Source organism: Moschus berezovskii, chromosome 7, assembly GCF_049115385.1.
Source record: "Moschus berezovskii isolate FMDL1 chromosome 7, NW_MosBer_1.0, whole genome shotgun sequence".
In the NCBI taxonomy this organism is placed as follows: domain Eukaryota; kingdom Metazoa; phylum Chordata; class Mammalia; order Artiodactyla; family Moschidae; genus Moschus; species Moschus berezovskii.
The window spans coordinates 46,612,306-46,628,379 of record NC_142466.1 but is presented as its reverse complement, the minus strand read 5'-3'; the positions used below and the strand labels follow the sequence as shown (position 1 = coordinate 46,628,379).

At 43.9% G+C, this 16,074-nt stretch overlaps 1 protein-coding gene across 1 annotated transcript in view; it reads left to right on the top strand.

Moving 5' to 3' along the window:
• Positions 1-15,150, top strand: part of RCL1 (RNA terminal phosphate cyclase like 1) — a 77,674-nt gene extending 62,524 nt beyond the window's left edge. The window contains exon 9 of the mRNA XM_055428280.2: positions 2,737-15,150. Within this exon, the coding sequence (XP_055284255.1) occupies positions 2,737-2,887 (151 nt within the window). The 3' untranslated portion in view covers positions 2,888-15,150. The remainder of the gene's footprint in view (positions 1-2,736) is intronic.
• Positions 15,151-16,074: the final 924 nt, after the last annotated feature.

Below are 16,074 nucleotides of genomic sequence, written 5' to 3'. Positions count from 1 at the left end.
CCCCAGAAAGAAAGTCTTGCCTATTTACAGTTATCCCCAATTCCTCTCATCCCACCTCTGCAGCCCCAGGCAACTCCTAATCTGCTTTCTGCTGCTGTAATAGATTTGCTTGTTCTGTCCAGTTCATATAGACATAAACAATATGTGATTCTCTGTGACTGGCTTGTTTCACCAAGCAAAATGTTTTCAAGGTTCATCCATAGTATCACATATATCAATACTTCATTCCTTTTTATGGCTGAATAATATTCCACAAACCACAGTTTGTTTATCTCTTCATCAGTTGATGGGCATTTAGGTTGTTTGTACTTTTCGACTGTTATGAATTTATTCTGTGTACAAGTTTTTGTCTGGATATATGTTTTCATTTTTCTTGTGTATATACCTGAGTGGAACTGCAGGATCATATGGTAACTGACTCCTTGTTTCACATTTTGAGAAACTGCCAGACTGTTTTCCACAGTGGTGGTACCATTTTACATATCTGCTACCAGTGTTTGAGGGTTCAGTTTCTCCACATCCTCACCCATACTTCTGTTATTACCTTTTTTTCTTTCAGCCTTTCTGTTGGTTTGTGAAGTGGTATGTCATAGTGATTTTTATTTGTGTTTCTGTAATAACTAATGATGTTGAGTTTCACATGCTTAATGCTGTATGCATATCTTCTTTAGAGAAATTTTTATTTAGATCCTTTGCTCATTTTAAAATTAGGTTATTTGGTTTTTTATTATTGAGTTGTAAGAGTTCTTTATGTATTCTAGACACCAGACACTTACGAAGTAAATGATCTGCAAATATTTTCTCCCTTTCTGGACATTGTCTTTCTACTTCCTTAATAATGTCCAGACAAGATTTTAATGTTGATAAAGTTCAGTATATATCTATTTTTTCTTTTATCACTCTGCTTTTTATTCTGTATCTAAGAAATCATTGCTTAACCCGAAATCATAAAGATATTCACCTATGTTTTATTCTGTGAGTTTCGTATGTTTAGCTCTTGCATGCATGCCTTTGATCTGTTTTGAGTAAATTTTTGTGTGTGATAGGAGGATAGGGCCTAGCTTCATTCTTCTGTGTGTGAAGTTGTTACAGCACCATTTGTTGAGATTATTCTTTCCTCATTGAATTACCTTGGCACCTTTTAGAAAATTAGTTGACCATAAATATGTGGGCTCATTTCTTGACTCTCAGTTCTGTTCCATTGCTCCTACATGTCAGGATCAGTATTTTGAAAGCTCCTGGGGTGATTCCACATACATTCTGGGTGGTGAGCGTTTGGACAGTTTGATTAGGAGGCAGCACAACGCAAGGTCGCTGAAGTACTTCATGAAAGACGTACAGATTGTCTGTTCTTAACTAAACCAGTGTTTCCCAAATTGGGCAGGTAAGAGTCATCAGGGATGGGGAATTACTTGGGGAGACAAGGCCTGGTAAAGGGTGGAGAGGGGACATGTGGCCTGTATTTTTGGGCTCTCCAACATGGACATTTTCTCTTCTCTGATTGCCAGTTGATTGAAACCTTCAGGAAGCTGCTTGTTTAGTGAACTGTGGTCAGTCCTATGGTCAGTCTGCTGGAGTGATGCTGGATCTGCTTTGCCAGACCAGTAGAAGACTGCATACCTGAATCATGGTCCTTCCACAGAATTGTTCCCACAGTATTCTTGGGGTGAAGCCATCAGTCTGTCTTAAGAGAGATGACGAGAGAGAGCTCCTTGGAACTCCTCTCCATGTTTACTGTGAGCACTTCCCTGGTCACCTTATTTATTGCCTTCTGCCATATATGGGGCTTCCTTGGTGGCTCAGAGGGTAAAGAATCTGCCCACAACGGCTGAGACCCAGGTTTTATCCCTGGGTTTGGAAAGTCCCCTGGAGAAGGGAATAGTTACTCATTCCAGTGTTCTTGCCGAGAGAATTCCACGGACAGAGGAGCCTTGTGGGCTACAGGTCATGAAATTGCAAAGAGTCGGACATGATTGAAAGACTAACATTTTCACTTTTTCTGCCATATACATACAAATATTTTATACGTACATTTCCTTCTCATCTGCCTTGTTTAAATTTCTAATTATGGAGGCAGTATATATATATATATATATATATATATATATATATATATATATATATATTTCAAGGATATTTATGTTGTCTGCCCCACTAGCCTGAAAGCTTCATGAGAGAAGGGAGTTTTGGTTGACGGCAATGTCTCCAGCACCAAGGACAGTGCCTGGCACATAGTAGGCACCTGTAAATATTTGTTGAATGAATGAAAGGCCTGTCGAGATCAAACAATGGAGAGGGCAGCTTCTGTCTTTCAGCATCAGCAGCAGTCACTCTGCTTGGTTTTAGCTTCATGATACTGTGAATCATCAAAGCATGTGTTTCTCTGTATGAACCACTTGAAGATTAATGCCATATTCATGTCCATTCTAATGTGCTTGTAGGACTAACCTCCAAACTTTTCATTTATTTACTGAATTTGTCTACTGATGTGCATTTATTTACTGATGTGCATCTCTGCAAGCTGTCTAAAATCATCTTTGGAATCTAGCAGGCTGTATATAAATGCTGTTTAGTCAGCTTTGATGAGAATTTCTCAATTTCAATCTTTTCTCCTAATCCAGGAAATTCAGTTCTAGGTTGGCAGAGGAGAATTTCTGTAAAATCGAATTCCTCTTTCATTTCTCCCTCCTTTTTTTCCCTCCTCCCTTTTTTTTAATTTTAATTTTTATTTTTTAGGATAGAATTTTTGCGGCATTTGAAGACCTTTTTCCAGATTATGTTTAAAATCGAAACCAAGCCATGTGGTGAAGAACTCAAGGGAGGGGATAAAGTGCTGATGACTTGTGTTGGCATTGGCTTCTCCAACCTTAGCAAGACCCTCAAGTAACATTGTCAGAAGATGAAAGGCCCAAAGGCTTCTATATAACACAGAAGCTGCCAAAGAACCAAAGGGACCAGATTCATCCAGGACTTTGCCTAACTTCCCGTTTGAAAACAATCAGGATATCCAAACAAAAGTCGTCTCTCTACCTTGTGGTTTTCAGCCATTTCTCCGGGGCAGACATTCCTCAGGAGGCCCAGTCACAACAGGAGCTCCCTTGGCTTACCTGGATGAAGAGTGTGCCGTCAGGACAGAGTTGTACTGCTGCAGCATCACAGCTGTGTTTTAGCACTGCTTCCTGAGCCCACGTCCTCGGGCTTCCGAGGCTATTTTCCAGACCTTTGGAGTTTGTTACAGTTACTTCTGCAAGGACTGACCCCCCTGAATCTTGGTTTCTATGTTGGGATTAAATGAGATACTATGAGTGGAAGCCCTTTATGAATAATGTCATGTAATGCAAATGTCAGAAATTGGTATGTTAGACTATTTTATCCCTTGTCTTCTGAATGGACTACTATCTTGGAGGTACACTGCTCCCCATCTGGTTCATTATATGTGGATTTTGGGGGGATGAATGACTAGGGAGTGCAAGGGTCCAACTAAAGTTATTGGATGTTTTCCATATCTCGGGTGTGTGACGCATGTTCTCATTTAATTCTCCCAATAGCCCAGTGATGCAGATTTTATTATCCCTACAAGAGAAATTCAAAAAGGATATTTTGTCCCTTTTGAAAATTGATAATATAGAGATATTAGCTCTCCTGATTTCAAGATCTAAGTATCAGAGTCTGGAATTTTATGCTACTTGCAAGCTAGTAAGTTAGATTATTACTGTTTCATGGATGCTAGCAGAAAACATGAAAATCTCATGTCATAGACAAAAAGGTTTATTACTCAGAGCACAGGAAGCAGCATGAGCTTCACTGGTTTCTTTCTCCAAGTCCCACAAGATGTGGAGGGTCTGCCGGTATGCCATGCACACGAGTGGTTTGCATCACAGGCAAGGAACATGCACATGTAGGAACTCCACCTCGTACAAGCCTGCTCTTTGTTCCAGATAGGGACATTACTTCACCCCTCAAGATTGCTCGCTGTGAACACGTGATAAGAAAGAGCCAGGAAAAAGCCTCCCCAGCAGGAATGGGCAGGAACACTCAGGACTTGTGGCAATTGTACCTGCTGCTAGTAGAGGCTCCAAGTGGTGTTTGTAGGGGTTTCAGAGTTATCGGTGGTAGGGGAAATATCTGATTTTTATATTAGGATTCCAAATGATATTCTACCTAGGGTGGACTTTTGAAGTAAGGCATGGTCCTTACCTCCCCAGGTCTCTAAGTACCCTTTTCTTTTTTCAGTAAAAGGGATCCAGAGGAAATTTGTGCTCTTGTGTCTGGGGGTGTGGGAGGATGTGGAGTGGGGAGCTAACACTGACAGGTCAGGCCATTTTGAACTGTGGTTGTCTACTTACTGAGAGCTCTACATACTGTATTAGATTTCTGTTCTGCATAACCAGTTACCACAAACTTAGTAGCTTAAAGTAGTACCATTTATTGTCCACAATTTTGTAGGTCAGTGGTCCTGGTCTGCTTGCTTGGATTCTCTGGTTATGGCTTCACAAGGCTAATGTCAAGCTGCTAGACTCCAGGCAGGAATACATTTCCAGTCAACCACATTTGGATTATTGGCAGAATTGTTGGAATGGAATTCCTTTTTCTGGCTGGCTGTCAGCTGTGGGCAACTCTCAGCTTGTACGTAGAGGCTGCCTACATTCCTTGTAACTTGGCTCCATCTTCAAGCCAGCGACGATGCACTGAATCCTTCTCATGCTTTGAATCTGACTTCTTGTGATACCTTATCTTAAGGTCATCTGGTCACAGCAGTACCTAGGTTAGTCTTTGAATAGCCGGGACCAGGACTCTTGGACATCTGAAAATTATACTTTCCACAAATCAGTTCAGTTGCTCAGTCGTGTCCGACTCTTTGCAACCCCATGGACTGCAGCACGCCAGGCTTCCCTGTCATGCTCCTTCCTGGAACTTGCTCAGACTCATGTCCATCGAGTCAGTGATGCCATCCAACCATCTCATCCTCTGTTATCTCCTTCTCCTCCTGACTTCAATCTTTCTCAGCATCAGGGTCTTTTCCAGTGAGTTAGTTCTTCACATCAGGTGGCCAAAGTATTGGAGCTTCAGCTTCTGCATCAGTCCTTCCAGTGAATATTCAGTACTGATTTCCTTTCGGATGGACTGATTGGATCTCCTTGCAGTCCAAAGGACTCTCAGAGTCTTCTTCAACACCGAAGTTCAAAAGCATCAATTTTTTGGTGCTCAGCTTTCATTATAGTCCAACTCTCACATCCATACATGACTACTGGAAAAACCATAACTTTGACTAGACAGACCTTTGTTGGCAAAGTAATTTTATTTAATGCTGCTGACGTTCAAACCCAGATCCACCCATGCTCAGATATAGAACTAAGGAACCACATGGCTTTGGCTGTGTCCAGCAGGAACTTTCTGTCCCTTGGCACAAGATTGGGAAATGGGTCCTGTTGGTTAGTTTAGGGTAGACATGTAGACACTGGGCAGATCATTACATCCAGTATAAGGGACGTGAGCCTCCACGTGCTGTCAACAACGAAAGTGGTGGTCTCCAGCCCTCTGACTGGTACAGCTGCTTCTGGAGTGGTAGTAGCGATGCTGTGGGCAATAGGAAGACACATTTAATATTTATTTAAGCAGTCTGCTGCCAGCTCCTTCTCAGGTGCCCGAGAGAAGCAACAGCTCTCCTTGGGTAGAGGTTACTGGTACTTCTTCGTGACATTCTGCTCCTGCAGTCTCTGCCTTGTTCTTAGCTTAGCTCCTAGTTGGTGCAGCCACCCCTAGTATAGTTTGATGGGATATTCCAGCACTTTGACCTTGGCTTTCTATCTTGACCCCTATACTTCCCTCTGTTGACAGAGACAGACCAGTCTGAATTCAATAAGACTAGTAATTTTTTTTTTAAGGCATATACATGTTTTAGGGATCATGACGGAATTATGGCCTTACCTTCCTATTATGTTCCAAGCCCTGCTTCTGTCTTCTACCATCCTTCTCTATTATATTCTGGGTGAATACCAGCCAGCCTCCTTCCATCATGCTTATTTACGATATTCAACAAGACAGTTGATAAGGATGAGGGGGAAGCTAGGGTGTTGCAACATGATGTGCGGATGGGGGAAGAGCAGGAGGAGGCACTGCTGAAATCCAGATTGCCCTCAGAGGGCAGCTGAACCTTGTGGTTTGTTTGTTTGTCTTTATCTTTTCTGATAAAAAGTGGTGAAGGACATCATTGATTACAGATCCAACCAAAAAGCCCCCAAACTTAGGTTGCACTGTGGTGTCTGTCCTCTCATTGTCACTCTACAATGAGAAACGGTGAGGTAGCCATCCCGCTATGTCTTCTGTGTTGGGAGGCTCCTGGGTAAGGCCAGTGCTGCCGGTTAGTTTTGAGGTGGCCAAGTGGAAGAGAGAAGGGTGTGAAAAGGCAGGGAAGAAAGTAGACGATTGGAGTAGAGGAGGCCTAAGGAAGTGGACAAAATTGTAGGTAGATGGAGAAAAGGAAACACCGGGAAACTAAGGGATTAATTTTGGCCGTGCCTGAGGTGGGGGTGGAATTCAACTGGTGAGGTGAGGGGGCCAAAGCAGGGTGCAGAAGTGGATTTTTCCAGGGTATTGGTTATGGTGGGTGGATTAGAATGTGGGGCCTCATTGACTTTATCTGTTGGTGGTTTTTTGGAGACATGTGAATGTACTGGTAGGTGATTATAACAGTCTGTGATGGATAGAGAAGCAGCATCACAGGCCTGTACCCAGCCTGGACCTCTGCTGTTCCTCATCTGACTCCAGAGTGGAGGAGAAGTAACTTGCACTCAATCAGAGTTTCCATGTTTAGACCACCCTGGCCTGTTCTTTACAAATGACCAATAGTTAAGAGGAATGTCAACAGGCCAGCGCAGTTTTTCTGTACTCTAGTTGACTAGGTCTCTGAAGCCATTTGAGTGGGAAATTTATCAGTGTTTGGCACCTTACAGAGACCAAGCCACATCACTCCTTTACTCAAGCAAATAGGGCTGTTATATTTGTCAGGAGCAGACTAGGTCCATGGCTCCTCTAATCCTTGTCTTTCATTTGGCCCTTAATAGTTAGATAGCCTGACTCCATGCCTGAGGCACTGGCCTTTGATCAGCATCTGTAGATGGACTGGGGCAGAGCTTTTGGCACATGGGCCACTTCCTGTCTTCCTGGTTCTTCTGATACTGGTGGTTCTAGATGTGGATCCTGCTCTGCTGATGCCCTTGTTTTAGGTCTACAGGGGAGGGGATGCTGATCTTGGGAGGTAAGAGGCCCAGCTTGCTTTCTGGCCCATTTCAGCTACTGACCAGCTGTTATGGCATAAGTATTTCACTTCTGCACACTTGGATTGCTTTTGGGAAATCAGGGTGGGTGTATGAGGCCTTGTACCCAGCCTGGACCTCTGCTCTTCCTCACCCGACTCCAGAGTAGGTGAGAAGTAATTTGCACTCCATCAGAGTTTCCTGGTTTCAGTGCCCCCAAAACCAGAAAGATGACCTTCATTGCCTCCTCCATGCCACTCCCATCCTCATAACATCGAGATGTTTCTCTGAAATCTCTTAGACACTCTTTATTCTGTGTTTCCTGCCCCCATTCCCAACCCTCTTAAAGAGCTTTACATCTAAAAATTTCAGGTTGATTAGTTTGCTAATAATTTCTACTGTCATTTGTGAAATCATGTGTTCAAACTGATGAAGGTGGGTAAATTCCTAGAAATCAGAGACTGACTTAAATGAACTAGCCCAACAATGACACACTTGGCAGCTTCATGTGTCTACTCTGTGAATACCCTGTCACCACATGGTCCTGAAGGTGGTGGACCTGCTGTTGGACTCACTGGTGGCCATTTGGGTAACTGGTCTCCTCTTGGGAGTGGATGCTGCCCCAAAGGAAGAGGAATGTTCGAGGCAGGTGCCTATTCATGGTGCATCTTGAATGGTAGGACTCCTGAAGATATCACTTCAGTCTTTAAGGGAAGATATTGGTGGGATCATATATTTTGAAATGGTGCCTGGCTTGTTGCTTGGAGGGATCCAATTTCAGGTCATGACAACTGACTTCAGGTTGTTTTAAATGCTGAGTACACTTGGCTCCCCATACTTCTCAAATTCTCCTCTGTCAATGCTCTGTTTTCACCTCTCTGTGGTTTAACTGTTAGGCAAGTAAAGGCATTGTGCCTAATATCTGTAAGGTTTGAAGAACCAATGGGAAGGCTTACCAAAAAAAAAAAAAAAAACTGGCTTCAAGTTAAGCAAAGAAAAAGAGCAAAATGAAACATTTCCAAATGTAAAATGTTGAAAACAATATAAATGAGTTTGTTTCTTCACACATATTTCCAGGCACACACAATAATTGCAAGGAATTATTGCTAGTCATGTATTAAATGAGTTGCTGGTCAACCAAGCAATTTAAAAGGCAAAATTATAAGGAGCCTTTCAGAAATTTGCCATGTGGCTGTATTTTAACATGTGGTTTGGTGACACTGTCATAAGAGGCCTAGAAAGTAAAACCATGTAAGTCCTCCCCCCTCACTGAGTCACCTATAATGTTAGAGTCTCAGCATCTCCGGAGGGACTCCCCCGGCCTATGGGGCATCCCCAACTGCAGGTTCTCATACACCCCTGGGTGCCTTCTTCACACTTCACACCCTCAGTTATTGCTTAATTCTCTGTGTTAACCTGTTTTGATGTGAAGTAGCTTGATCTTTTACAGTTTGGTGTGGCTGTGGTTTTAAAGTGTTTTTTTGAAAGACTATTAAAAAAAGATGAATTCAATCATTTGTGAGGAAAGCTTTTGGCTTCTTGAGTTTCAGTAGAGCACTGTGGAAGTAACAGGCTTAGGAATGAGACTGTGTTTGCATCTTATTAAATAGCTGAGTCTGTAGCCACATGGCATCGGGCGGATCGTCTACCTCATCTATAAAATGGGAAATAGCTGCTGTCCACCCTGGTACTGACAGGACTTATTAAATGGTTATGTGTTAAATGCTTAGGATTCTTTTTAGCTGTTAATCCCCTGATGAGGATTCAAAGCAGTCTTTTACCTAACAGGTTCATGTCTCCACGGGTCATAGGGTTTATCTTTATATCTGATACTTGGATGGACTCAACCAGAAGACAGAGGCAAGATGTGGCACCTGTACATGGATTGGGGTCACAGTGCCCCATGACATGCTATAGAGTTAAAAAGAGTGCCTACAGGCATCTCTGTGAAGTTTGCCATGTTCTAGCAGGACCCACCTGGTCAAGGTGAAGTGAGCAGGCTGCCTCAGGGCTCAGCACTGCTCAGCTACTGTGTGCACCAAACCAAATGAAGAGCTCCAGTGTCATCATGCCAGAGTGTCACCTAAGACTACCATGTGAGTAGCTGCATGCCATCAGAACTCAGCTCTCCCATCTCCCAGTATTGTTTCCAGTGTTTCTTCTCCATCAGGCATTCTCTTGAACATTCAGTTCTTAGCAACCTTGTGGTCAGAGAGATTCTACCCATTAAAAAAAACAAAAAACATCCTCCAGAATTGTGTCTCCCTCTGGTTGACTCCAAAATGACCAGATCTGGGTCCTATTCTCATCCCTGGAGTGGTAGGGATGTCAGCCTCAACCAAACTCTGTAGATTGAGAGGAACGGGTAAAGTGGTTCCTGAAGGAAAATCTGAATGCTCTTACAAAGAGAAAAGACACTGGGAAGGCAGAAATAACAGTTGTCTACTATAGACTGCATTACCTAGTTCCCTGAATACTCTTGGGAGAATATCCTACATTACCGCTTGCCCACTGCCATCTTTCACCATCCAAAATCTTCCAGGATCATGGTATAGAATAGGGTGGACAGAACTTCCCTGGTGGTCCAGCGGTTAAGAATCTGCCTGCCAATGCAAGGGTCACAAGTTTGATTCCTGGTCCGGGAAGATTCCACATCCCACGGGGCATCTAAGCCCATGCTTTACAACTACTGAGCCCATGCACCCTAGAGCCTATGCTCTGCAACAGAAGCCACCGCAATGAGAAGCCCGTGCATTGCAGCTAGAGAGTAGCCCCCACAACGCACAACTAGAGAAAGCCCTCGCACAGCAACGAAGACTCAGCACAGCCATAAATAAATAAAAAGAATTGAGTGTGCAAGAATGAATTCAGTTCAACACGTGTTTCCTGACAAAAGGCAAGAGTTTTGTACCTGGTAGGCCAAAGTTAATATGGACACTGGGCAAAAGTTTATCATTTTAGCTAGTGGTATTCTTGGGCTGGAAGGAGGAGGATACCAGGATAATAACACAGAGGGAGGAGAACTGGCAGTGGGAACACCATGTGGGCTGTGGTCAGCAGGAAGGGTAGGGAGCCGGCTTGAAGAAAGGACACGCAATGCCTGTTGGTGCTTTCCATCGTGGTTCTGTCTTTTTCCACCTCTGGAAAGACAAATTCAGAAGTGGGGAGGAAGATCAGGGCTTTTTTCCATTGCCAGGAATACAAAAATTAAAATGATAATGACAGTGACATGAAAAGCTATCCCTAGAAGAGCATTGAAGACATATATAAGTGATAATAGGAATTAGGAGGGGATCATGATGGGTATTCCTCTTATTTCCAAATAACTTGCACTATTTTGTTTTTATAGTTATATACCTGTTTCTGTGTGTGTATATGTTTACTTATATTAAGAATCTCAGGGGCAACTCCCATTATTTTTCATCAGCTGCAAGGCAAATAAAAGATCAAGTATCCCCTTTGTCCTGCTCCTCTGCACCTTCCCTTAAAACACACACACACACACAGACACACACAAGCAACTTACTCATGATGTGGTTAGGGCCTGTGGAAGGAAATGCCACAGATGGAGAGGAATCCAAGGCCTGCTCATGATACTGCCTAAGTGGCTTACCTCTACCCTTGCCTCTCTTCAGGATTCACTGCTTCACCTCTTAATTAGATTATGTTAGGTCTGCTGTAATGTCTCCCAGAGCATGTTCTGTTGTACATTAGCATCATAGAATGCTTTCCCTGAAAAAGTGAAAAGAAAGTGTTAGTCTCTCAGTCATCAAAGTGTTAGTTGTCTCTTTGAGATCCCATGGACTGAAGGCTGCTTGGCTCCTCTGGGCGAGAATACTGGAGTGGGTTGCCGTTCCCTTCTCCAGAGGCTCTTCGTGATCCAGGGATCAAACCTGGGTATCCCACACTGCAGGCAAATTCTTTACTGTCTGAGCCACCAGGGGAGCCCTTTTCCCTGAAAAGCCAACTTAATACAGGTGTAGACAGTGTTGCAGTTTTACTTACTGCTTTTCAAACTGACTTGGACATTGAACTTACCATACCTCCCACCCACAAAAAAGTATTGCTTGTAGTGCTCTTATTCTGAAAATCATATTTGGCAGGTACTTGGTCTAGTAGGATTTTTTTTTTAGAAAAGATAAACTCTGCCATTTGTGATTGGAAAATTTGTAAGAAGTCAAGCAGTTGGAATAAGAAGTCAAGTGGTTGGAATCTAGTGACTTACCCTTGCCTCCACCTTACAGCATTGACACCCACACCCATGAGCTTCAGATTATGGGCCCCACCTAGTCCCATACCATCTTACCTTCTTATCTGGGCTTCTGGGAATTATAAGGGTCAGAAATGGAACTAGGCTGGGATTTTTGTGTGTGTGTTGTGGTAAACTACAATGTCCCTAATCTCTTGAGGGGGCTTCCCAAGTAGCTCAGTAGTAAAGAATCCATCTGCCAATGCAGGAGATGTGAATTTGACCCCTGGGTCAGGAAGAACCCCTGGAAGACAAAATGGCAACCTACTCCAGTATTCTTCCCTGGAAAATACCATGGACAGAGTAGCCTGGTGGACTACAGTTTATGGGGTCACAAAGAGTCAGACACGACTTAGCAACTGAGCACAATCTCTTTGAGAGTCACATTGACTGTTCTTTCCTTCTCGGCTCAGAACCTTAACATGGCAGTGGAACCCACCTGAGCCCTCAACAGGAGGGGGTCATAAGATGTTCTACTGACTTGGGAGCCCAGGGAGAGTGCCAGAACCCTGTGAGGGCTTAGCCCAAATCTTGGTAATAGGTCAAGGAGAAACCCTTGGGGAAGGAGCACCATAAAATGATTGGCCATATTTTTAGATTTCAAGCCATATTCAAGCCTGAGCCCCCAAACACCTGGACTTTCAGAACTCTGACCTGGGCACTACTTGCCAGCAGCTATCACCAAGATGTGAAGACAGGGCCCTCAAGGCAGTGGGTCTGGGAATGTGGAGAGGCCTTGGGCTTTTTAAACGGGCATTTTAAAAGATGGTGGTTTAGTTGTGCCCGACTCTTATAACCCAAGGACTGTGGCCCACCAAGTTTCTCTGTCCATGTGGTTTCCCAGGCAAAAATACTGGAGTGGTTTGCCATTTGAATTGCACTTGCAACAAGCCCCGACTGGCCCTGCTCCTCTGTTAATAAGCTGTCCAGAAAAGATTCTGCCTGGATACTCTCTGAGTGTCTTCTTTAAAATGTACAACTTAAGTGGGAGCTTTCTTTTTTTTTCTCCAGCATGTTATGATTTTTTATTTCAAGGAAAGTAAAAATGCAACTGAAACACAGAAAAAGATTTGTGTAGTGTACAGAGAAGGTGCTGTGACTGATCAAACGTGTCAAAAGTGGTTTGTAAAGTTTTATGCTGGTGATTTCTCACTGGACAATGCTCCATGGTCAGGCAGAGCAGTTGAAGTTGATAGTGACCAAATAGAGCCATTAATTGAGAAAAATCAGTGTGATACCCAAGTGGATGCTTTTTAAAGCTGTTGATGCTGTACATCAAGGAAAAGCTTTTCCATCTCTTGACAACCTGAGTGGGTACTATTTGCAGTTTTGAGTTTTGTCTTCTGGGAGTTCAGAAGGTGAAATAGTAAAGGTTTAATCAGAGTCCTGAATGTGACCCAGGTTAGGAAATAACAAAACAAACTTGAACTGTTCACCCACCTGAGAGGAAGAAAAATGTAAAAGGAAGTGGAAAACAACCAAACCTCAGATGGAAGGAGCAAGTGGCAAGTGCCCTTCTTAAGAATACCAAGAAAACAACATTGGCACAGAAACCAGACAGTGGTGGGGGGAGCTGCCAGGGGAACAGCAGGGCTATCCTGGTTGTCTCGTCTGTTTGCCCCTGACCTGAGGGGACTGAACACCAAGCATCTCATATGACTTGTATATTCTTGTGTGACTCCAAGTGTTAGGAACTGCCATTGTTATGAGTAGTATACAAATTCACTTTAAAGTAGCATTGAATTCATAAAGTGTTTTCTCAATGAACATGTGGAAAGAGGTCTGTGAAAATTTTAGATATTTAAAAGAGTTCTCATGCTTTCTTGAAAGGATTAGAATGACTGTTATATTGAATGTAATTATTTTCTCCCCAGTGGTACTCTCCTGTTGGTTACCCATCTGGAATGTTTGAGCTTGTTGGCGCAAATCTTGACTGTCTGCTTGTGTCTGGGGAAGGGGTAGGTTAGGAGAGAGAAGCAATGAGAGTATAATAAAGAGTGGCCCTTAGCAAACTGTGGATGCTGTGTGCCATGACCACCGTCCTTCTTCCAGCCTGCCCACCCTGCTACTAGGCAACAGTTAGCACAGGACCTTTAGTGGTCCTGCTCAGCCATTGGTTGTCTCCTCAGTGGCCCCCCCACCCCTCCAAGCAGCCGTCAGTGAGTGACCATTAATGATCCTGCTCAGTCATTGGTCGGTGCCACAGTGGGCCCCTCCCACAAGCGACCAACTGTCCAGGAGCAACCTTAGTGAGGCCATTCGGCCAACCCTCAGTGGAGTTGGTGGTCGTCAGGCAGAGAGTAAGGTAAGAGGCAGATCCTGGCCTCCTCTCCCGTGGCCCTCCAGCTTATCTGGCTTCAGGCCAGTAAGTGAGTGGAGGGGCCCAGAGAATAGGCTGGGGGCTGTGTCCTGGAGGGCTCTAGAGCTCTCGCTAAAGCCACCCACTGGCTGGACCCAGGCCTTGAGGCTACAGTGAACCTCTCCCCTATCCCCACCCCTGTGACCTAATGGCAGCAGCTGTCTGCCTAGAATGTTATCTGCGGGACCTGGCCCCCACCATTTGGGCGGCCTGAGGAGCTGAAGGCGAGAGGTCCCAGGCACCTGGCTCCCTCAGGGATGACAGCTGGGCAGGGTCTGGGGACCTGGCTCTGAAGAAACCATCAACTAAGAGCTTTTCAGCCAGGACCTGGACCTCACAGGGGAAAAGTTGAGCCTTGGGACCTCACCATTTCTTGTCAGAATGGAGAATAACATTTGTTTGGTGGATATTTACAGGAACATTGTTACCTAACCATAACCTGACCTCAAGAACAAAGGCTCTGACACCAAGAAATCTGCAACAACTAACCATACTCCTTTACCTTTCCTAGAAAATGACTTTGCCGAGAGCGTTTGTTGCGGGGTAGATTTGGGAGTTTTAAGGTATGAGCACCATCTCCTTGCACACCCTTGCAATAAACTTTTCTCTGTTCCAAACTCCCACGTTTTGGTATTGTTTGGCCTCACTGTACATTGGACACATAAACTTACTTTCGGGTAACAGGAAGACTGGAGGCCATATCAGTTATTGAGCATTCAAAGAGATGAAGTTCCATTTGGCATCATGATCTGCTGATACTAAAATGTGTCCCAGCTCAGCCTCCTTGCTTTGCGATGAAGTGCTGCTTTCTTCCCTCAGGATGTTTTCTTCTGTAATGTAGCAGCCTTGCAAGGTGGTAAGTGTTCAGATTTCCCTGACTCACAACTCCTACTCCTTTATGGATTTCAAAACACTTCAATGAACATTATCTCGTTTCATCCTCACAGGCACATATATTTAGGCTTAGTGAAGCTGTGAGACTAAATCAAATTCACACAGTTAGTGGAGAAACTGGAACATGAACAAGTATTTGGTTCCATTAGATCTGAACCATGGTATACATGTGTCTCTAGCCGGTCATACCTCTGTGCCCTTTCAAATGGGTATTCTTAAATATTTGTCCAGTACTTAGAGTTGAAGAAATAACAGAAGTAATTCCTGTGAGGAAAGGGTGGAAAAGGAGAATGCTAGAGGTGACATCCCAGCTTTTGCACATCTCAACAAAACAAAAGCCCTGCTTCATCATCTTTGTTGCCCAAACATTCCCCTTGGAAGTTGTGTTAGTCAGGATTGTGTGTGTGTAAGTGTAACTAAGTGGAAAAAAAATAGGCTTAAGCAAAATCAGGAATATATCGATCGTTAAACTCTAGGGAATTAACTTGCTTTGGGCATAGCTGGATCCATGGACTTGAATGATGTCATCAAAGGGCATCATGTTTGCTCCATATTGTCTGTTCTTCTGTTTCATTCTCACCAGGATCTTCTCACTGATGGTGGCAAGAGGCTGTCAATTTTTGGCTTACATCCTATCATTTGAGCAGCTGGAACAGAGTCTCCCTAATAGTTCCCAACAATGTCCCCAAAGAATTGAGCATCATGTAATTGAGTTGGGTCATTTGCCCAACCCAGAAATCAGTGACTATAACCAGAGGAATTTGCTGCTCTGATTGTCCTTGCCTGGGTCACATGCCAGTTCTTACAGCCTGAAGGAGTCAAGCTCCCAAACCATTTGCACTGAGGGTGGGGGAGGTGGTACGTCACAGAAAATATTGCTTCTGATGCCAAAAGACAAGAAGATAGATACTGGGTAGGCCAGTACTATAGAAATGTTCTTCTGTCCACCTTAATGGGCTTCCCTGATAGTTCAGTTGGTAAAGAACCTGCCTGCAATGCAGGAGACCCTGGTTTGGTTCCTGGGTCAGGAAGATCCGCTGGAAAAGGGATAAGCTACCCACTCCAGTATTCCTGGGCGTTTCTTGTGGCTCAGCTGGTAAAGAATCCGCCTGCAATGTGGGAGACATGGGTTCAATCCCTGTGTTGGAGAGATCCCCTGGAGAAGGAAAAAATCTACCCACTCCAGTATTTTGGCCTGGAGAATTCCATGAATTGTATAGTCCATGGGTTCACAACGAGTCAGACATGACTGAGTGACTTTCACTTTCACTTTCCACCTGAATACTTGGCAACTTATCAATATATTCCTTTAAACC